Source organism: Rhinopithecus roxellana, chromosome 19 (assembly GCF_007565055.1).
Source record: "Rhinopithecus roxellana isolate Shanxi Qingling chromosome 19, ASM756505v1, whole genome shotgun sequence".
Lineage (NCBI taxonomy): Eukaryota > Metazoa > Chordata > Mammalia > Primates > Cercopithecidae > Rhinopithecus > Rhinopithecus roxellana.
The window spans coordinates 6765239-6787431 of NC_044567.1; the positions used below are offsets into that span (position 1 = coordinate 6765239).

Sequence of the window (22193 nt, forward strand, 5' to 3'; positions counted from 1 at the left end):
TTGTTGTACTTTGGGAAGAGTCCAGGCTCAGAGTCATCAGACATGATTAAAACCTTAGTGATCCCATCATTTAGCTGTTATCGTTTCAACTTCTCTGATTCTGTTACTGGCTGAGAAGGCAGAATGTGAAGCTTGCGTTATCTCTTTCTTGTAGAGATTGTGATAATAAGTGTGAAGACGCTTTGAAAGTAAAGTACAACATAAATCCAAGGCATTATCATTGTATTCTTATGCTTTAAGTAAACGTAGTCTTAGAAGCAGGTGGATTTATTGACGTTGTTGATGGTTGCAGGTGAGAGCACAGAGCCGGGATAAGCAGATAGAAGAAAGGATGCTGTCTCACAGGCAAGATGACAACAACAGGCATGCAACCAGGCACCAGGTATGGGCCTTGTTAAAGTGCTGGCCACTCATAGTTTGAGGTCCATTTCTTGGATCTCCTCTATAATTGTCTTCAGGCGTGTCTATGCCTCATTTCCTGTGATATGTCTTCCAGATATACTTAGAATCACGTTTCTTTTTCAAACAGTAAATTTTCATAAAACAAACACTTCTGCCTCATGAGGGAATCATGCTATCTGTAGTAATAGTAGTAGTAGTACTAGTAGTAGTAGTAGTAGTAGTAGTAGTAGTAGTAGTAGTAGTAGTAGTAGAATATAATTCTGATTATTCGAAAGATTACACTTGCTGCTTCATTTCCTCACTTTGCATCCTTTGAGACTATTGTAGCTTGCTTTCAAACTTCTCCACTCTGCTAGCACCTTTCCAAGGCCACCAGTGACTTTTCCCCAGCATTTGACACTTGCTGACTGTGTTATTTTTCTTGTACTTGTCTCTTCCCTTGGTTTGTAGGGAGCATCCTGGCTTGGTCCTAATCCTCCTCCTGCCTCTCTAAACATTCCTGCCACATTGGTTGCGCTTAATTCCTTGTTCTTCCCTAAATGCCTTTGGTCTTCACTCTTGCTGTTTTCCTGCCTGGAACACTATACCTGTACCGAGAAGAGATTGTATTTTCTTTCAAGGCCTGTGCAGTTCTCAGCTGTTGCAGGATTTTTTCCCAAATTCTCTCCCACCGTTAATGAATTTCTTCCTTATGTATTACCGTTGTAGTGCTCTCAAAATATGCCTTTGTGACATATTGTATTTTGTTCATCATTTAGGTGTCTGTTTTTGCAATTAGATTAGGTGGATAGCAGAGATGTATGGTGATAAGGAAGAAGTTTGGCTTTGGAGCCAAACAGATGTGAATTTGAATACTGATTAACTCTAGCTTTGTTGTCCTGGGCAGGTCAGCTAACCTATTTCTTTGTTAATAAGAAGAGGTGAATAATGCCTTCCTGGCAGGGGAGTCAGCTAAATAATGTATGTAAAGCACCTCTACTCAGTGCTTGGCAGGTAAAAAGCACTCCATAAGTGGTAACTACACTTTTCTTCATTGTCTATCTTGGGTGTTATTTTATTTTATTTATTTAATTTATTTAAGTTTTTAAACAGAGTTTTTACTCTTTTTGTCCAGGCTGGAGTGCAATCCCAGGTTCAGGCGATTCTCTTGCCTTAGTCTCCCAAGTAGCCAGGATTACAGGGGCACGCCACCACGCCCAGCTAATTTTGTATTTTTAGTAGAGACGGGGTTTCACCATGTTGGCCAGGCTGGTCTTAAACTCCTGACCTCCAGTAATCCACCCACCTTGGCCTCCCAAAGTGCTGGGTTTATAGGCGTGAGCTACCGTGCCCAGCCTTGGGTTTTATTCTTACTCAGTTTTTCTATTTAAATGAATATATATAAATGAATTTTTATACCACTGTTGATCAGATCAATAGGCATTAATTGGAAAACAGTTCTTGTTGCTTTGGTGGAGACGTCCATCCTTAGTTTATGTTAATAGTAAAATAAGTTTGTTTTCCTGAACCTGTATTTAACTGACAGTAAAGGTGATGTGGTGATGGTAACCTGATTTGGAATTTTTAAATTGCCATATTCATGAAAAAATTAGCTGGGCGTGGTGGTATACATCTGTAGTCCCAGTTACTTGGAAGGCTGAGACAGGAGGATGGCTTGAGCCCAGGGGGTAGAGGTTGCAGTGCGCCATGATTGTGCTGCTGCATTTCAGCCTAGGCGACAGAGCGAGACCCTGCCTCAAAAATAATACAAATGAATAAAATAAAATTGCCATATGTTTTGCAGTGTGGCTAGAACATTTCTGGCATTTTTTTCTCTTTACATTTTAAAAAACGTTTTGGTACCTTCTTTTTTTGTTTGTTTTTGAGACAGTCTCGCTCTGTCTCCCAGGCTGGAATGCGATGGCATGATTGGCTCACTGCAACCTCTGCCTCCCAGGTTCAGATGATTCTCCCGCCCTCAGCCTCCCAAGTAGCTGGGATTACAGGAGCACACCACCACGCCTGGCTAATTTTTGTATTTTTAGTAGAGACGAGGATTCACCATGTTGGCCGGGCTGGTCTCGAACTCCTGATCTCAGGTGGTTGGCCCGTCTTGGCCTCCTAAAGTGTTGAGACTACAGGCGTGAGCCACCGTGCTGGACCTTGGCACTTTCATTTTGAAGCTTAGCTTTATAAGGAGTTTTCTCTCAGTTTTCTCCTTTTTCCTTTTAGGCACCAACGGAGAGGCAGCTTCGATACAAGGAAAAAGTGGCTGAACTCAGGAAGAAAAGAAATTCTGGACTGAGCAAAGAACAGAAAGAGAAATATATGGTGAGGAAAAGTTAAATATTAAATGAGCATGAACTCCTGCTATCACATTTGATTCCTTTTGCTTTCTGAGCTTGTGCCTTTCAGATTTGCCATTTAGTATTCTCTACATGTGAATACCAAGTGACTCTTCTATGGCACTTAGAGTTTATTTCATCCCCTAAAACTGAGTTGTTGAGAGTGGAAACAGGAGGTCTTGGGAAAATGAAATACCATTAGAATTTAGATTTAAAAAAATTTGATCCTCTGGTTGTTCATAAATTTTACTTTCATCTTAAAGGGTTAAATTTACCCACTAGAACACATGCCATGGCACTGGAAACGTCTGTATGAAGAAAAATAGTCAACCTTAATAGTAGGCTGCTTATTTTAATGGAAAAATAGATTTCCTCCATGATTAAAAGGTATTAATTGGGTGAATATTCTATAATAGATATTCTTGTAGTATTTTAACTTTTTTTCTAATTTTAGAAGTAATTATCTTACATTTGTAAGATAATTTAGAGTGATTAAGCAAAGTGTATGGAAGAAAACAAATCCTACCACCTAAAAATAGCCACAGTTAGTGTTTTTGGATATATCCTAGCTTTTTCACAATCCCTTATTTATGTAATTGCCTTCTTACTGTATGTAGCACTTTGAATTCTGTCTTTTCACTGAAACATCTTTTTTTTTTTTTTTTTTGAGACTGAGTCTCACTCTTATCAGCCAGGCTGGATGGAGTGCAATGGCATGATCTCAGCTCACTGCTACCTCTGCCTCCTGGGCTCAAACAGTTCTCCTGCCTCAGCCTCCCGAGTAGCTGGGATTACAGGCATGTGCCACCACGCCTGGCTAATTTTTGTATTTTTAGTAGAGACGGGGTTTCACCATGTTGGCCAGACTGGTTTCGAACTCCTGACCTCAGGTAATCTGCCTGCCTCGGCCTCCCAAAGTGTTGGGATTACAGGTGTGAGCCACTGTGCCTGGCCTTAAACATCTTTTTTTAGGAAAAGATTTTATTATAAATGTATTAATACATACTTACTACTGAAAATACCAAAAATATAGAGAAGAAACATTCCAATTAAAAAAAATTGTCCTTCAAGATACAAAGCACTGCTTAACATTTTGATGTGTGTTCTTTCACAGTCTTTGTCTTTTTCTTTTTTTTCTTTTCTTTTTTTTTTTTTTTTTGAGATAGAGTCTTGCTCTGTCACCCAGGCTGGAGTGCAGTGGTACAATCTTGGCTCACTGCAGCCTCCGCCTCCCGGGTTCAAGCAATTCTCTGCTTCAGCCTCCCGAGTAGCTGGGACTACAGGCACCTGCCACCACTCCTGGCTAAGTTTTGTATTTTTAGTAGATACGGGGTTTCACCATGTTGGCCAGACTGGTCTTGAACTCCTGACCTCGTGATCCACCCACCTCGGCCTCCCAAAGTGCTGGGATTACAGGCGTGAGCCACTGTGCCCAGCCTTTTATTTATTTATTTATTTATTTATTTATTTATTTATTTATTTATTTTAAATTTTAGATAAGGGGGTACACGTACAGGTTTGTTACATACATGTGTTGTGTGATGCTAAGATTTAGGCTTCTATTGATCTTATCCTGTCACCCAAGTGGTGAACATAGCACCTGATAGGTAGTTTTTCGACCTTTGCCTGCCTCCCCACTTTTGGAATCCTCGGTGTTTATTGTTCCCTTCTTTGTGTCCCTCCATACCCAGTGGTTAGCTCCCACTTATAACTGAGAACATGCTGTGTTTGATTTTCTGTTTTTGTGTTAATTTCCTTAAGATAATGGCCTCCAGCTGCATCCATGCTGCTGCAAAGGACATGATTTCATTCTTTTTTATGGCTGTTCTTTTAGGTTTTTTCTGACATTTTAGTTTTTTTCATAGAATTGGAATGTTTTCTTATTTAGCCATTAGAATAGATTCTTTTTTTTTTTTTTTTTTTTTTTTTTTTTTTTTTTTTTTTGAGACGGAGTCTTGCTCTGTCGCCCAGGCTGGAGTGCAGTGGCCGGATCTCAGCTCACTGCAAGTTCCACCTCCCGGGTTTACGCCATTCTCCTGCCTCAGCCTTCCGAGTAGCTAGGACTACAGGTGCCCGCCACCTCACCCGGCTAGTTTTTTGTATTTTTTAGTAGAGACGGGGTTTCACCGTATTAGCCAGGATGGTCTTGATCTCCTGACCTCATGATCCGCCCGTCTCGGCCTCCCAAAGTGCTGGGATTACAGGCTTGAGCCACCGCGCCCGGCCTAGAATAGATGCTTAAACGTAGGGCATGTGAATACTTACTCAGGGCATGGCTTCACTAAGACAAAAATATGCCAGCCTATGTATAGTTGACCCTTTGTATCCATGGATTTTGTTCCTGTGGATTCAGCCAACCACAGATCGGAAATATTTGGGGAAAAAAATGTGCGTTTGTACTGAACATGTACAGACTTTTTCTTGTCATTATTTCTGAAATAGTACAGTATAACAGCTATTACATGGCATTGACATCACATAACTAATCTAGAGATTATTTAAAGTATACTGCTGGATGTGCCCTGGTTATATGCAAATATGACATCATTTACATAAGAGACTTGAGCATCCATGGATTTTATTATATGCAGGAAGGCTGGGGGACGTTCCTGGAACTCTTCCCCCAGGGATATCAAGAGATGACTGTATTTACTCTTTTTTTTTTTTTTTTTTTTTTTTTTTGAGACAGAGTCTCACTCTGTCACCCAGGCTGGAATGCAGCAGTGGTCCAGTCGCAGCTGACTGCAACCTCTGCCTCCCGGGTTCTGGGTTCAAGCCATTCGCCTGCCTCAGCCTCCCAAGTAGCTGGAGTAATAGGCGTGGGCCACCACACCCAGCTGATTTTTATAATTTTAGTAGAGACAGGGTTTTGCCATGTTGCCCAGGTTGGTCTCAAACTCCTGAACTCAAGTGATTTGCCCATCTTGGCCTCCCAAGGTGCTAGGATTACAGGTGAGCACCTGGCCTATATTTACTTTTTCGACAGTCATCACTGTCTTAAATGATAATTTTATGAATAAGTGGACATAGGACAATGTGAGATGGGTTGTGGGGTGAATTTGTAGTTAGACCTTTACACCAGACTGTTGGTTTGTAGAATGAGGGCTTTAGTAGTGGGCTGTAGGGTACCAGGTTGTTTGCTTGCCCCAGTCTTGCTCACTGTTTCTATCTGCAAACTGGTTAGAAGAGTAATAAGACAATGATACCATATTTTGAGTGATTAGTGCTAGGCACTGTGGTTGTGATGTTCCTTTGATCTTTTAACAGTCCAGTATGATTGGTGGTATTTCCTGTATTTTATATACAGGAAAACAGACTGAGAGGGGTAACTTGCCCAAAATCATACAGGTAGAAAAGAGAGAAGTAAAAGTTCCTGAAATTTTTAACCTTAACAAACATCTGCTCTGCTTTTCAGTAATTTGGGATAGATTAGTAGGACCCAACCTCCTTGATTAAAATGCTGGCTAGGATTTTTTTCAAGCTTTTTTTTTTTCCAGTGTTCCTCAAAATAGAAGAAATAACTAATGCTTAGAACCCAAATCTTAGATGATAAGGGTCCAAATTTAAAAAGATTCACAGCAGATGGAATCAGATTAACCAGAGGAAATTTTAATAGGGATAAAGATACTGATGAGTGGTATCTTCATATGCTAATATGTGTGTGAAATCTATAGTGTTTTCCTGGGATAAGCCATCCACTCCACTTAACTACTATTATCTCCTATTCTCTGGATGGGAGGTGGAGACTAGAACAGAGTGGGAAGGGCTAAAATCAAAGGCTTAAAAGGGAAGTTTCCTTTGTAGAATCTCTTTCCTGGAAAGGATTCTTGTAGTGACTGACATGGTAAGATTGGAAAATTATTTTGAGACTGGATTATTTTCACGCTTTTAATTTTCTATGGCTTTTCACTGTCTTATTCTTGCTTAATATTTAGTAAGGCATTTTTTAAAGAGTCCAGCCTATTTTTCCTGAGCATGTGGACTGGAGTTTGAGGGTAGCACGCCTTTTGCAGACAGTGTAATGGTGGCTGGAGCAATTCAAGTGAAAGAAGTTACAAAGGACTACTTCATCCAGCTGCCCCTGCCCCTCCCTTCCTGCAGATTTTCTTTTGAGTCTAAAATCTTGGACACTAAGGCTTAGAGAATCTGGTTTTTGTTTGTTTTGTTTTTAAATCGAGGAGTATCCACCAAACCTCCTTCGACATCTCAGGATTCTGGGAATTTGTAGTGTCTCTGGGTTTGTTGTACTTTATTTATTTGTACTGTCATGCACATTTTTACCTAAAGGAATGGAGGCATAGAGTTCTGATCCACGAAGAAATAGAAGAATGAAGCTCCCTTCTGGAGGTGTGGGAGCATTTCCTCTCCAGATTTACTGGGGTGGGTAGTGGGAGTCTTGTGGCATTAATCTGATAAATAGTATGTCTTGTGCTCAATCCCTAGCACCTAGTATGTAGGCACTAAATAAATAGCTTATGGTTGTGTGGTTTGCATGGATTGAAGTGAAATAGATTAAAAAGTTCTTAGAAGCAGAGAGTATCAGGGTGTCATGCTCTGGTTATTTTCCTAGGAACACAGACAGACCTATGGGAACACACGGGAACCTCTCTTAGAAAACCTGACAAGTGAGTATGACTTGGATCTTTTCCGAAGAGCACAAGCCCGGGCTTCAGAGGATTTGGTGAGTATTAAAACCTCCAAACTGAAGACCACTTGTGAAAGGTGCTTAGAATTGCCAAGAAAAATGATTGCAAATCAGTTTGGTGGGAATTAAATGTACCTTGCTTCTTGAATCTCTTTCCCTCTCTTCCCAGCTGTCCCTGTTTGGAGACTAGCCTTTCCCTTTCAGATTTAAAACAAATCACCCCTCCTCCCTTCCTTTTTTTATTCCCTTCTTTCCACCTCAGCTCCCGGAAGTACCAGTTTGGCTAGAGCTGATGAGGCTGGATAAAACTATAGGCTCCCCTTTGTCTCAGCTGGGCAATTTGCAATTCTGAGAACCTGTAGCCTAGGAGAGACTCATCTCTGTTGTTTTCTTAATCCCAACAGGAACTCCCCTCTTGCTAGGTTTCCTCTGCACTAAGAGTGAAAATAACAGTGAAGGGGAATAATGGAAAAGGCTGTTGTCAGATGTTTTAGAATTAATCTTTGACACAGTCAAGTTTGATACATTGGTTTTCCATTCTGTTATTTATTTAGAGCTAGTTTATACTGAGTTGCTGTCCTAGGCAGAATTTTTAACAACTTTTCTTGAAGAAAATTCTGGTGATTGAGTTTACCTCTGATGTAACAGATTAAATGTGTTCAGGGAAGCTCAGTTTTTAAAGTGAATCTCATTTTCACCCCCTTCCCCCTTGTATTAAAAAAAATTGTATCAAGTAGTAGACTTGTTGAAAACTGGGCGGAGGCAGGGTTTGCTGGCTACCTTTGGCTGGAATGGGCAGTTTCTGCTGCTAGTTTTCTCTATCCTGTTTTGTCATGGAGCATTTCTGGGCTAGCGTTTCACAACTTTACACCTGGTTATACTTACAAATTATAATACTTTTGTAGCCAACTCAGAGTCATTGAATTTTTTTTTTTTTTAATCTGAGACAGAATTTTGCTCTGTTGCCCCAACTGGAGTGCAGTGGTGCCATCATGGCTCACTGCAGCCTTGACCTCCAGTGCTCAAGCGATTCTCCCACGTCAGCCTCCTGAGTAGCTGGGACTGTAGGCATGCCACTACACCCAGCCCAGAAATATTTTCTGCCTTCTAGAGTTTAGATTCTAGAATTATCATGCACATTTCAGAAATATTTTTTAAAAGGCCTACTTTTTTTTCTAAGTGAGCATTGTGGATATATGTCACAGAGATTCATATAGCTTTATAAAAGTTTCTGCAGATAAGTAAGGCAGATTCTAAATCAACTTTTTTGTTTAGTTTTAGAATACTTTCTAAGGGTGGGCAGTTTGTATCTGTGATGATTTTCTTTATAATTCACTTTGGTCTAGGCTGATAATGAAGTTTCTAAGGTCTCTTTCTGGTGAGGCCCAGAATGTGGGAGGTAGCAGAGAAACCCCTCTTTTGAGACCTGTGCTCTGAGCAGTATGGGTAGTAAGTTTTCTGTATGCCTGCCTGATTTTTCATGTAGCTCTCTTTAATGTAAATTCTCATGGATAGAAGCCAAATCTGTCTGATTTTTTATAGCCTAGCATGGTGACATGCACACATGCTTTTAGAAACAAGACTTTTTTTTTTTTTTTTTTTGAGACGGAGTCTCGCTCTGCTCGCTCTGCCGCCCAGGCTGGAGTGCAGTGGCCGGATCTCAGCTCACTGCAAGCTCCGCCTCCCGGGTTTACGCCATTCTCCTGCCTCAGCCTCCCGAGTAGCTGGGACTACAGGCGCCCGCCATCTCGCCTGGCTAGTTTTTTGTATTTTTTAGTAGAGACGGGGTTTCACCGTGTTAGCCAGGATGGTCTCAATCTCCTGACCTCGTGATCCGTCCGTCTCGGCCTCCCAAAGTGCTGGGATTACAGGCTTGAGCCACCGTGCCCGGCCCTATTTTTTTTTTTAAAACAGAGTCTCGCTCTGTCTCCCAGGCTGGAGTGTAGTAGTGTGATCTTGGTTCACTGCAGCCTCTGCCTCTTGGGTTCAAGTGATTCTTCTGCCTCAGCCTCCCAAGTAGCTGGGATTACAGTTGTTTGCCACCACACCTGGCTAATTATTGTCTTTTTAGTAGAGGTGGGGTTTTGCCATTTCGGCCAGGCTGGTCTCGAACTCCTGGCCTCAAGTGATCTGCCTGCCTCAGCCTCCCAAAGTGTTGGGATTACAGGATCCATTGTGTCCTGCCTGAAAGCAAAGATAATAAATTCTAATCCTCCTTTGACTTTTGATTTCTTGGCAATAGGAGAAATTAAGGCTGCAAGGCCAAATCACAGAGGGAAGCAACATGATTAAAACAATTGCTTTTGGCCGCTATGAGCTTGATACCTGGTACCATTCTCCATATCCTGAAGAATATGCACGGCTGGGACGTCTCTATATGTGTGAATTCTGTTTAAAATATATGAAGAGCCAAACGATACTCCGCCGGCACATGGTGAGTTGTCTTGGGTTCCTCTGCCTTGACCATGATGGCAATAAGCTGTAGGATCTCTAGATTTTGCCATAGTGATTGCCTCTGTTCAGGCACCTTCCCAGTGGTCCTCAGCAGTGGGATGAAGGCATAGGAAATGGAAGGCCACAGCTTAAGGTGGGGTGTAGAGCCTGAGGCATGGCTTGTGCTGGGTGCCACCCAGAGCAGCTGAGGGCCCTTACCCACATCCTGTCATGTACGTCTTCCTGTCTTTTGTTCTTGCTGCCTGCTCCTCTTCATTTCCTCCTTGGAATATGAACTACCTCTGCCTACAGGTTTTGTGTGTCCCAAACTAGATGAAAATACAGACTTCATTAGGCAGAGCAGGGACAGTATGGCTCACCTTCATATCCCTAGCAACTAGTGTGGACAACTGATGCCCAGGAAATATATGTTGAATGGGTACACTTACTAATATGTAAGAGTGATCAGCCTGTGACAGATTATGAAAGTAGTAGAATGGGTCCTTTGGTGCCTTCCCCTCTTTTTCCTAATAAAACAGGTATAAGGAGTTGAATCTGTTATTGTTGACAAATACGTTTACTAGATTTTTTGCAGCTTCAAAAAATCCCCTCTGTTACGGAATAAGAAGCTTTGTCTTAAGGGGAATTTTTGCCATGGAGCAAGAGTGTGCAACGGGAAGGAGTAGAGATTAGATTAGCCTTTCAGGCAGAGAAGCTTTTTTCTTTTTTTTTTTTTGAGACGGAGTCTTGCTATGTTGCCCAGGCTGGAGTGCAGTGGCGCGATCTCGGTTCACTGCAACCTCCACCTCCCGGGTTAAAATGATTCTCCTACCTCAGCCTCCTGAGTAGCTGGGACTACAGGTGCACACCACCACACCTGGCTAAGTTTTGTATTTTTAGTAGAGATGGGGTTTCACCATGTTGGCCAGGATGGTCTTGATCTCCTGACCTCGTGATCTACCCACCTCAACTTCCCAAAGTTCTAGGATCACAGGCATGAGCCACTGTGCCCAGCCCTTGTTCTCATAATCACAATATAATTTGGCTCTAAGGCCTCGGGGGTGTCTCTTTTTCCTTCCCCTTCCTTTTTTATTTCCCAGGATTTCCATATGCTGAGCATCTATGATCCAGTCTTCCTGTGATTTCTGTCATTATACTCTTCTCCCCAGTTTGGTTGGTGATACTGCTTTTTTATGTTCCCAGTTCAGGAGCATGTGGTCTGCAGGTTCAGGGCCCAGAACTGTTGCTTTGACTCAGGTTCTGCAGGCCCTGGCACACTTGACTACATGGGGCTAGAGTCATGGAGGGGAGGTGATTGGCGGGAATTGGTAGAGATACCAGTGTACAGGGAATAATGGGGTCAGAAGGAGGGGCACTGACACAGATGGCAGTTCATGGAGATAAAATAGTTTTACTATGTGAAAGCAGGTATTTTTATTGATGTGCACTGCTTACCATTTATGCCTTTTTTCTTTTTTGTTTCTGGTTGTTTAGTGACACTAACTGATGAAATAGCTAAAAGGGCAAGAAATAGTAATAGAAGGAGAAAACAAAGGGTCTGAATAAATCTGAGGATCGAATAAACATTATGAATATTTGATAATCTTCCATATTATATAATATAAAAATCAGATTTCAGGAAATACCTATTTTATTCCATGCCTGTTCTTATTCCCATTGCTTCATGTGTGATCACTGAAATGAAGTGGTCTTCCTTTGACTTGGCTTCTGTTTCTAAACAATAATTGTTTCATGAGTTTGGTTATTGTTGGGAAGAGCCAGCATGAGTAAAGGGGTAGAGATAGGAACAAACTACAGATGGAATTTTCTTGGAGGGATTCCAGTTAATAAATATTTGGATTTACATATGACAAATTGGAATATGCTTCTTGAGTTGACAAAAAGATTCGCAGTAAAATTGCTTAATAGAAAGTGTTTCATCGGCCGGGTGCGGTGGCTAGCACCTGTAATCCCAGCACTTTGGGAGGCTGAAGTGGGAGGATTGCTTGAGGCCAAGAATTTGAGACCAGCCTTGGTAAAATAGACTCTGTCGCTTCAAAAAACATTTTAAAAATTAACCAGGCGTAGTGCCAGGTACCTGTAATCTTAGCTACATTGGAGAATCTTTTGTACCCAGGAGTTCGAGGCTGCAGTGAGCTATGATCGTGCTATTTCAGCCTGGGTGACAGTGACACCCTACCTCAAAAAAATAAGTTTTATGTATCTATACTTTTTAAACACTTTTTTATTTTTTTTGAGACGGAGTCTCGCTCTGTCACTTAGGCTGCAGTGCAGTAGTGCGACGTCGACTCACTACAGCCTCCACCTCCCGGATTCTTTTGCCTCAGCCTCCAGAGTAGCTGGGATTACAGGCCCCCCGACACCACACCTGGCTAATTTTTGTATTTTTAGTAGAGGTGGGGTTTCACCATGTTGTCCAGGCTGCACTCAAACTCCTGACCTCAGGTGATCCGCCCACTTCAGCCTCCCAAAGTGCTGGGATTACAGGCATGAGCCACCGCCCCAGGCCTTAAACATTTTAAAATGTAAACCTTTTAAAGAATTCACCTAACAGCAGAATGCAGCTGACTGGCTGCATTAAAACAATTAGCACTTGAGAGTTAGGAAAAGGGGGTACTTCATGCCTCCTTGTGGCCAAGTGACCCTAGCTTCTTGCTGCTCAGCTAGGCTGCTTGCTTTTTTTTTTTTTTTTTTTTTTGCCACAGGACTTTCTCCTAATTTCCTTATATAGCAAAGGCAATGCAGTTGCAGGGGAGAAGGGCAGACAGGTAGTACATGGTTTTTATCATTGTGAGTGAGTTTTCTGATCTGAACAAAAGAAGACCATAATGGTTAGGTGGTAATGAGAAGTTATGGATAAAGGTGAGAGTAAAGTACTTAGCCACCCTAAGCTGCTGGAAATAAGCTGCTTAAGAATTTCCTGTTGGCTTGAGGCATTTGGTAATAAGCAAGGGTATTGTTATTTATTTGACCTTTATGTAGTGGGTGATTTTAATCTCCTGGGCTAAAGCAGTGCCAGAATGTAATCCAGAGTACTTGTTCCAGATTGCTATAGAAGTGTCATAAATATATTCAAATGACTTTGGAAGTCTTTGTTTTATGGAAAAAAATCTATATTTTGCTGTATGTTCTCAACTTGTCCAAGTGTCCTGTAGCTCAGTTAACCACATTTGACCTGTCATTCCTTTTCCCTTTTGAGGAACAGTCTTGTTGGGGGGGCTTTGGTTCCCTAATGTGAATTTCATTGTCTCGCAGGCCAAATGTGTGTGGAAACACCCACCTGGTGATGAGATATATCGCAAAGGTTCAATCTCTGTGTTTGAAGTGGATGGCAAGAAAAACAAGGTAAAAAGTGGTGACTTTAGAAAGGGGTTGTAATGTTGTATATTCACAGGTTTCAGAAGGCATGTGTTTTTTCTCCATCATACCTTGTGAAGGATATAGAACTCTTCTTTTGCCAAAATACACAATATGTTTCATTAATAATTATGGTATGTTTGTGAATTTTAGGCCTTTATCTGTTTAGGAATCAGTGGCCCACACATGAACTCTGTTTCTCTGCTTCCAGATCTACTGCCAAAACCTGTGCCTGTTGGCCAAACTTTTTCTGGACCATAAGACGTTATATTATGATGTGGAACCCTTCCTGTTCTATGTTATGACAGAGGCGGACAACACTGGCTGTCACCTGATTGGATATTTTTCCAAGGTAAGCAGGATCTGGAGATTAAGAAGCCACTGGCCAGAGCAGGGTGATCCATGTTCGCAGCTGGGGGCTCAAATCACCAACAGGAAGAAGCTGTACTCTGGGCAATGATGACACCCCTTCCATAAATTTAAAAAAAAAAAAAGGGCAAACCCACGTATCAAAGATTGTTTAATGAAAATGCAGTTTTTATTAAAAGCTTCGGGTTAATTCTTTTCTGGAATTGTGGACTGGAGCTGCCTATTAATAACTGGCCAGAGCCCTCCCTAGTAACCCACAAGCCAACATCTTGTAGTCAAGCCAACTCTCCTGGCTTTGCCTGCCTCTATGTTATCGGCTTAAAACCAGGAATATACTCGTTTTGCCTGATTGTTTAGCTGGGCTCCTTCTAGCACAGTCCCTTCAGTGATAACACTGCTGCGCCTTTTAAAGACCCAAGGTCAGATTTTTTTTTTTTTTTTTTGAGACAGTCTCACTCTTGCCCAGGCTGGAGTACAGAGGTGTGATCTTGACTCACTGCATCCTCTGCTTTCCGGGTTCAAGTGACCCTCCTGCCTCAGCCTCCTGAGCAACTGGGATAACAGGCACCTGCCACCACGCCCAGCGAATTTTTTGTGTGATTTTAGTAGAGATGGTGTTTTATACCATGTTGGCGAGGATGGTCTTGAACTCCTGACCTCAAGTGACCACTCGCCTTAGCCTCCCAAAGTGCTGGGATTACAGGTGTGACCCATTGCGCCTGGCCCAAGGCCAGATTTTATGACTTTTAGTATAACAACTTTATTGAAATATAATTCATACACCATAAATTCACACACTGAAAGGGTACAATTTAGTTGTTTATAGTGTATTCACAGAGTTGTGCAATCAATCCAGTTTGCATTATCCTGAAAAGAAATTGTTAGCAATCACTCCTGTTTCCACTCAGTCCCTCTCAGCCCTTCTGTCTGTACAAATTTCCCTATTCTGGACATTTCCTGCAACTGGAATCACACATTTTGATTTCATTCAATTTGATTTTTTTTTTAAAATCCCTTTGCAGAATGGAGACTTACTGTGTTGTTTCCTTCCCTTCTCTTCCAGTAGGCAGCTCCTTTTCAAAAATTGCATTTAAAGTGGGCTTCTATATACTGAGTGAGCAGCCTTAACCTTCTTGCCCTGCTCTGTGGCTGTCAGGAACCCAGAGTCAGCCGCCTTAAAATGAAACTGGAGGTCTCAGCTAGGGAAATCCTGGGATGATTAATGGCTTTGGCCATGATAAGAGGTGTGGTTATAACAGTTGTGAGCCTGACAGCCACTCCTTGGGACTGGTTAGCCAGATGTTTTGCAAGCAGCCTTATTTTGTATCTGTGGAAGTGCTGAAACCTTTGGTTTCAAATCCTCCTGACGTGTTCATCTGTTTGCTCTTGATTTTAGGAAAAGAATTCATTCCTCAACTACAATGTATCCTGTATCCTTACTATGCCACAGTACATGAGACAGGGCTATGGCAAGATGCTTATTGATTTCAGTAAGTGAAACTGCTAAGTCATTAGTTCCATAAGGCAGGGACCATGTGAATATTGCTGTTTGTCTTTTTGTCCTGTGGTCTCTGCAATTCCTGGAATGTAGTGGAGGTACATGGATATTTAGTAAATGAATGAACAAGTAGGAAAAACCTGAACATTGTCATTCTGCCTGATACACATTGACCATTGAAGGGATACAGGACTTCTCCTTAATGGGTAGGAAGTACAGAGGATGATAAAGTGAGCTCTAGGATTATCCCAGTTTGAGACTTTTAAACAGCACATAACATGCATGAGGCTTAAAATCTGTTCCTTGATGCTAGGGATTTCACTTTTGTAGGGACTTGTCTAGAAGTAATCCATGTACCCAATGGACCCTTTGCATAATATACTCTGCCCTCATTAATTGTGGATTCTGTGTTTGTGAATTTGCTTACTCACTAAGTTTTATTTGTAACCCCAAAATCAGTCTTAACATTTTTGTGGTCATTCGTGAACATGCACAGAGCAGCCAAAAATAAGAGTCATGGATGCACGCATTCCCAGCTGACTTCAGAGTTTTCAGCTCTTATACTGTAAACAAGTTCATTTTCAGTCTGTGAATGCCACACGGTTTTGGCCTTCTGTTGATTTTAGATGGACCCTATGAGTAGTGCTGATGTGTCTGGTGTTCCTAATCTCAGGAATCCCGGGGTACCTTACAGAGGTTAGATCGCTTTCTTCAGGTGAATTAGAGAGTTGCTGGCAGTGAGTTCAATGTTAGTGATGTCAACAGTGTATATTAAATAAGGCATTTTAAAACAGAAACATAAAATAAGGTTATGTATTGATGGTTGACCAATATGTGACCAGAGGCTTGCAGGAACCTAACCCTCCCTGTATTTCTTCTAGTAGCAGTGGTTCAGTGTTCACTAATTCAGGTTCTCAGTGACTTTATGAAACATAACTGCTGTGAATAACAAGACTCCACTGTGTGTTATTCTCTATTTGATGTACACTGTCAAAGGACAGGTTGGGTATATTGTAATCAAAATTGGAATTCCTAGAATTAGCCTTCCAAGCCTTCTTTCTTTCTTTCTTTCTTTTTTTTTTTTTTTGAGACAGAGTTTTGCTCTTATTGTCCAGGCTGGAACGCAATGGCGCGATCTTGGCTCATTGCAACCTCCATCTCCCAGGTTCAAGCGATTCTCCTGCCTCAGCCTCCCGAGTAGCTGGGATTACAGGCATGTGCCACCACGCCTGGCTAATTTTGTGTTTTTTTAGTAGAGATGGAGTTTCTCCATGTTGATCAGGCTGGTCTCGAACTCCTGACCTCAGGTGGTCTGCCCACCTCGGCCTCCCAGAGTGCTGGAATTACAGGTGTGAGCCACCTTGCCCAGCCGCCTTTTTTCATTTTTAAGTCATCTGAGAAGAGATGAACTGGAAAGTGACATAAGAGGATAACTATATATCTTTGAATAGGTAACACTGTTCGTATAAACTTGATTTTATAGAAAGTTTTAAGCATTAACAAAAGTATGATAAACCCTCCTATACCCATCACCCAGCTTCAGTAATTACTGTTTTTTGGGGGTGGGGGGGCCTAACCTCGTTTTACCGATACTTTCACCTGCCATTATTTTGATATTTCTAAAAGATAAGGTCTATTACACCTTAAAAAAAAAAGTCCTTCATATCATAAATTGTGATACTCAAATTTCCCTGGTGTGATTTTGTTCTTTTTAAAAATTGTTTTTTTTTAATACTTAGATCCAGGTAAAATTGATAGTGAGATTGAGAAATATGGCTCATAATTCACTTTCAGTCTAAAATTTTCCACTCCCATCTTTTTTTTCCTTGCTGTGTTTTTGTTGAAGAAAGGAGGTTAGTTGTCTAAAAAGGTTCCCCAGATTACGAACTTTGCAGACTGCATCTCCATAATGTTGTTTTGTATATTTTGTATAAATTGAATGTTAGGTGTTTAGACTTTACAACTAGAGGCTTCATCATTTGGGTTTTTTACACCCCCCCCCCCCCCATCTCATAGGTGGTACTGAGCTAATCTGTTTTTACCGTTCAAAGATTTAAAAAATATTAAAAAACTAGGTAATGAAGTGGCTTCACATTTTTTTCCTGTCTCCCTTGTTTCCAACACACACCTATAGAGAACCATTGTTATCAAAATGATTAATAGTGAAGCCTTCCAGAGTTCTTTTAGTGCCTATTACAGTAGTGCCCTCCTTATCTGCCATTTCACTTTCTGCAGTTTCAATTACCTATAGTCAACTGCGGTCCAAAAATAGGGGAGTACAGTACAATAAGATATTTTGAGAGACAGATAACCTTCACATAACTTTTATTACAGTATATTGTTATAATTGTTCTGTTTTACTATTACTGTCTTCCTGTTCCTAATTTATAAGTTAAACTATAGCATACGTATGTGTTGATAGGAAAATACATAGTATATATAGGATTTGGTACTATCCACAGTTTTAGGCCTGCACTGGGAGTCTTGGAACACATTCCCTGGAATAAGAGGGGACTGTGCTTCTTAAACCTTCTTGCATGTTGGCACACTGTTTTTTGCTATTAGGATAAGATCTAGTGCTGCTAGAAAAAGTCTGTATTTGTTCCCTGGCAGGTTATTTGCTTTCCAAAGTCGAAGAAAAAGTTGGCTCCCCAGAACGTCCACTCTCAGATCTGGGGCTTATAAGCTATCGCAGTTACTGGAAAGAAGTACTTCTCCGCTACCTGCATAATTTCCAAGGCAAAGAGATTTCTATCAAAGGTTGGTTTTTGACTCCTTGGAATGGTTGATTGTTGCCCGAGAAGTTAACTCTACTGGGTGTTGTGTTTCCCCTGAATATGAGAAAGGAAGGCCAACTGAAAATGGACCACTGCAGAGACCCTCACTGAAGTTGCCTGGGAATCCAAAACATTTGGCCCCTGGGAATGGTTATTAATTGGCTTCTCAAATCCAGAGTTGCTAACACTAATTCTTATAAAAGTCAAGAAGAAAAACTTCAGGTCTTTTGGTTCATCTTTCTGAGAAAGACATCCCTGTGTATTTATGCAGGGGTGGAACAATTTAGTTTGATCTATATTTGGCCCTGATTTCTAAGGGGCCAAGAATAGCTTCTTGCTGTAATATCCTTCTGTAGTTATTTGGACTGGTCAAATGAATACTTTGTAAACTCCTAAACAGATTGGGTTGAGTACAGAAGATTCTGTCCATTTGGATTTCCTTGAAGGGAAAGTAGACCTTGGCTGGGGGCAAAGGGGTGGGAACCTGCACTTTGGTCAGGTTGTCAGTAGCTCTTCTGTTTCAGAAATCAGTCAGGAGACGGCTGTGAATCCTGTGGACATTGTCAGCACTCTACAAGCCCTTCAGATGCTCAAGTACTGGAAGGGAAAACACCTAGTTTTAAAGAGACAGGTAAGGTTTTCATCAGCAGCTTGCTCATTGCTGGATGTCCTTCAAGGCTTAGCAGAGCAAAGTAGGGGCCTTAAGACTCAAGAAAACCTTCCCTTAAAGGAGTTTGGCTACATGCCCCTTTTATTGGGTCTCGTTTCTGTAGCTGGCAGTGATGCCTGCATTGCCTTATCCGTATCAGAAGGTTTTGGTAAGCTCCTGTCTCAAATTTGAATGACACAAGTTAAGCAGCTCCAGTTAAGCAGCTTTATGTTGTACAGCACTTCTGTCATTTGATGATTTTCTTACATGGGAGGAAATTGCCCATCTGTAGAGGAATCTTCACAAATGCTGTCTCAACTCATACTCACTTCTAATTTTTTAAATTGTTTCATACATACAATAAAGGTAGGTGAGCGATGATTTTCATTTCTCACTGAGGGTAAAGTAGGAAGAATGGATTAGATAGAAAAGTCGTTTATAAGTCAAAAGATAGTATTTTTTTATACCCTAATATGTTGTTAAACCTTTGGCAATTCCTTCTTGGTGGTTAGTTATTTTGGAATCTATGTAAAGGCATTTGAGTTGAAAGTATATAATCCTTTTTCCCATTGTTCTCCCCCAGGACCTGATTGATGAGTGGATAGCCAAAGAGGCCAAAAGGTCCAACTCCAATAAAACCATGGATCCCAGCTGCTTAAAATGGACCCCTCCCAAGGGCACTTAAAGTGACCTGTCATTCCGAGCCAGCGAACCCCAGCAGTAGGAATCCGTACCCTAGGGATCTGTCTGTCATTTCTGTTGCTCTTGTGATTGGCAAGTACAGTATCCTTTGGGAAGGCCATCCCCCTCAGGACTGTCCTGGCTCCGACCTTTGTGTACACTGCAGACGCTGGTTCTGAGGAACTGTTGTTTCGGCCTCAGTGAGGTTGCCTGGATGGGATCTGTATTAGACTTGAGTGCAGGTCTCTCAGCACTGACCCAAGGAGTTCTGTTATGGTACTGTACCTGTCCAGTCACTGGTTCTCTCCTCATGTCCTCTTGCCCCATGAGGTTGTGTTGTGTCTTCTAAGCGTGGTACTAGTGCTTGCCGCCTGGTCACCAGACCTCCAAATATGGCTGCCACCACCAGGACCTTTCCAGTTACTCCTTATATGTGTGTTCTGTGGAGGGGCAGGGAAGAGGTGGCACTTGTGAGTGTGTGTGGATTGGCAGGGGATCCATTCACTTTGGGTTTTATCTTGCTTTAAATTTCTTTCCTTCATTTTGATTAAGAGACCTCTTTTTGATCTGTATTGGGCTAACCAGAGCCAAATACTTTTGAAGAGTTTCCCAGGGACTAGTCTTGGTAATAGCATATAATTGATCTGAATGAGATGGAGAGAAGAATGAAGAGGTGGTAGTTCTGGGTTTGATTTGAATTCACCTGTGGGCAGTGGGCAGTGTCTTGGTGAAAGGGAGCAGATACTACTTTTTGCCTCACCATAAAGTACCCACTAGTAAATATTTCCTTCTCTCTTTACTCCCAGTCCCTTTTTACGTTTGCAGGTGCCAAAGTAATGTCCACTTCTCCCTTTCATGCTGCATGTTAACTGATTAATTATACTGCAGAAATCTTTTCACCTCCACTAGTCTGATACAGTACATCTTTACTTCTGTATACCTTGCACTGATTCTGTCTGAATGCCCTGGGAGAAGTTGAAAATGATTGAAAGTGACTTTCGTATCTCAGCCCATGACTCAGCAAGGCAGAATGGCCACCCCTGCCAAGGTTTGCTTCTCTTTTCAACAGTGCCTCACCCTCCCTCTAGGATTAAAGTGCTTCTGCCCTTCCACGAACTCCTCCTCCATTTCCTTTTTGGGATTTGTCACCGTCCTTCTATTCTCTGGTCTTCTATTTTTGGTGTTGTTCAAGTGAAGGAAGAGATGTTCCCTCTAATTTCTCTGTAGCCCATTATAACCTGCTATCTTGGGGCAACTTTTGATGTATGACATGTCACCCTTCCCAACTTGGTCTCCTCCAACATGCTGTCTTCATGTGGAGCCCTCACCACAATCCCTGACTCCGGTCATTTGTGCCTTTCTCTTGTCATCTCTGTACACTACTTATATTCACTGTGGGTTGGGGGAGCTAATTTTAAGCATGTTCAGTGGCAGCTCCCCTCCAGTTTCAGTGTCACTGTTAAAATTTATCCAAAAGCAACTTCACTAGGGGTTTTCTTAAGGGGTAAAGGCCTTTTACAGAAGCTAAACCCTTCCCCACATGTGGTAGAATGTGCTCTTCTATATCTACTCCTCAATAAAGCATGTTCTCTGCTCAAGTCTGTTTCATCTGGGGGCTCTCATTTATATATGAAAATGATGCACACAATCTGCTACTCATAGTAAATGCACTTAGGATTTGCTTTGCCTAGCAGTACACTGTTGAGGGATGTGGTTTGTGGCTATGGAATGTTTTTCCCTGTGATGCAGGCTGTCTATAAAGATCAAGGGAGTGCTCACTTTGAACTTATCTAGATGGTGGCACAAATTTGATCTGCCTCACTTTGGTTCCAGCTAATCAGTATACATAGCAATGATTAGTCAGTATTAGCCATTCTTTCACTAAGTGCCATTTTTCACTGATTTTAGGGGGAAAGGAACCAATAGGAAGTTAGGATATATGGGGGGTACAGTTGATGCCTATGGGAGATGGGAACAGATATCCCTTCTCATTTCCAAGTTCATTCACCAATATTGAGCAATGTCACATCTAACTATTGACTCCCAGGTTGAAATGATTATTTTTGAAAATAGCTGCATTTTCCTGTAAGATATACCCAGCACAGGAAAAGGGTGGCTGAGCACTTACCTCTGTATGGTGGAAAGGAGGAGGCTGGGAATTGTATGTGCTGGAATGGTGTTGCTCACTGTGACCAGTAGTGGTGAGAACCCATACAGTTGAAGTTTTTTTGCACAGTTCTGATCCCAAGCCTCCACTCACTTTGCCATCCCACTTTACTCACTGAAAAATAAAAGAATTTATTATCTCATTTCAACCCCCACAGGTGTGGGAACAGACTTCCCTTGGCAATTTTGAGTAAGACTATCCCATTTCCTCCCCTCCCCCCCTTTTTTTTTTGAGTCAGAGTCTGGCTGTGTCACCCAGATTGGAGTGCAATGGCCGTTCTCGGCTCACTGTAACCTCTGCCTCCCGGGTTCAAGTGATTCTCCTGTCTCAGCCTTCCGAGTAGCTGGGATTACAGGTGCCTGCCACCATGCCCAGATAATTTTTGTATTTTTAGTAGAAACAGGGTTTCGTCATGTTGGCCAGGCTGGTCTTGAACTCCTGACTTCAGGTAATGTGCCCACCTTGGCCTCCCAGAGTGCTGGGATTACAGCCGTGAGCCACTGCACCCAGCTTTTAGCTCCCTCTCATCTGCATAACAGAAGCTTAGCTGCTTAAGCTCCTTTATTAGAAGAGCAAAAGTCTGAAGTTATTCCTGAAACCTGCTCAATGGAAGTACCTACTCTTATTTCTGGAGGAAGAGAGCCATGGCATGGGCTGGTTGCTTCCCATATGGTTGCCACCGTACCTTCATACTGCCTCATTTGACCCTCATACTAGCCCTGTGCAGTAGATGTGTACACTGGTTTGCCAAAGGAGACCTGGAATCCAAGGTGGAAGTAAGCAGCGAATCCAGAAACTTCAATTCTGGTCTGTCTACCTTGATACCCCGCACCCTCCCCTCTACCGTTTGCTTCCACAACTTTTTTTGAT

General features: G+C 41.9%; 1 protein-coding gene across 2 annotated transcripts in view; it reads left to right on the forward strand.

Moving 5' to 3' along the window:
* The window catches only part of KAT7 (lysine acetyltransferase 7), a 41018-nt gene extending 20264 nt beyond the window's left edge, over nt 1–20754 (forward strand). The window contains exons 6-15 of one of the 2 annotated variants that reach the window (XM_030923634.1): nt 293–382; nt 2614–2712; nt 7297–7407; nt 9614–9805; nt 13081–13170; nt 13394–13534; nt 14948–15041; nt 17663–17809; nt 18351–18457; nt 19059–20754. In XM_030923634.1, the coding sequence (XP_030779494.1) occupies nt 293–382; nt 2614–2712; nt 7297–7407; nt 9614–9805; nt 13081–13170; nt 13394–13534; nt 14948–15041; nt 17663–17809; nt 18351–18457; nt 19059–19160 (1173 nt within the window). In that variant the 3' untranslated portion in view covers nt 19161–20754. The remainder of the gene's footprint in view (nt 1–292; nt 383–2613; nt 2713–7296; nt 7408–9613; nt 9806–13080; nt 13171–13393; nt 13535–14947; nt 15042–17662; nt 17810–18350; nt 18458–19058) is intronic. The other variant, XM_030923635.1, reaches the window with a different exon arrangement.
* Nucleotides 20755–22193: the final 1439 nt, after the last annotated feature.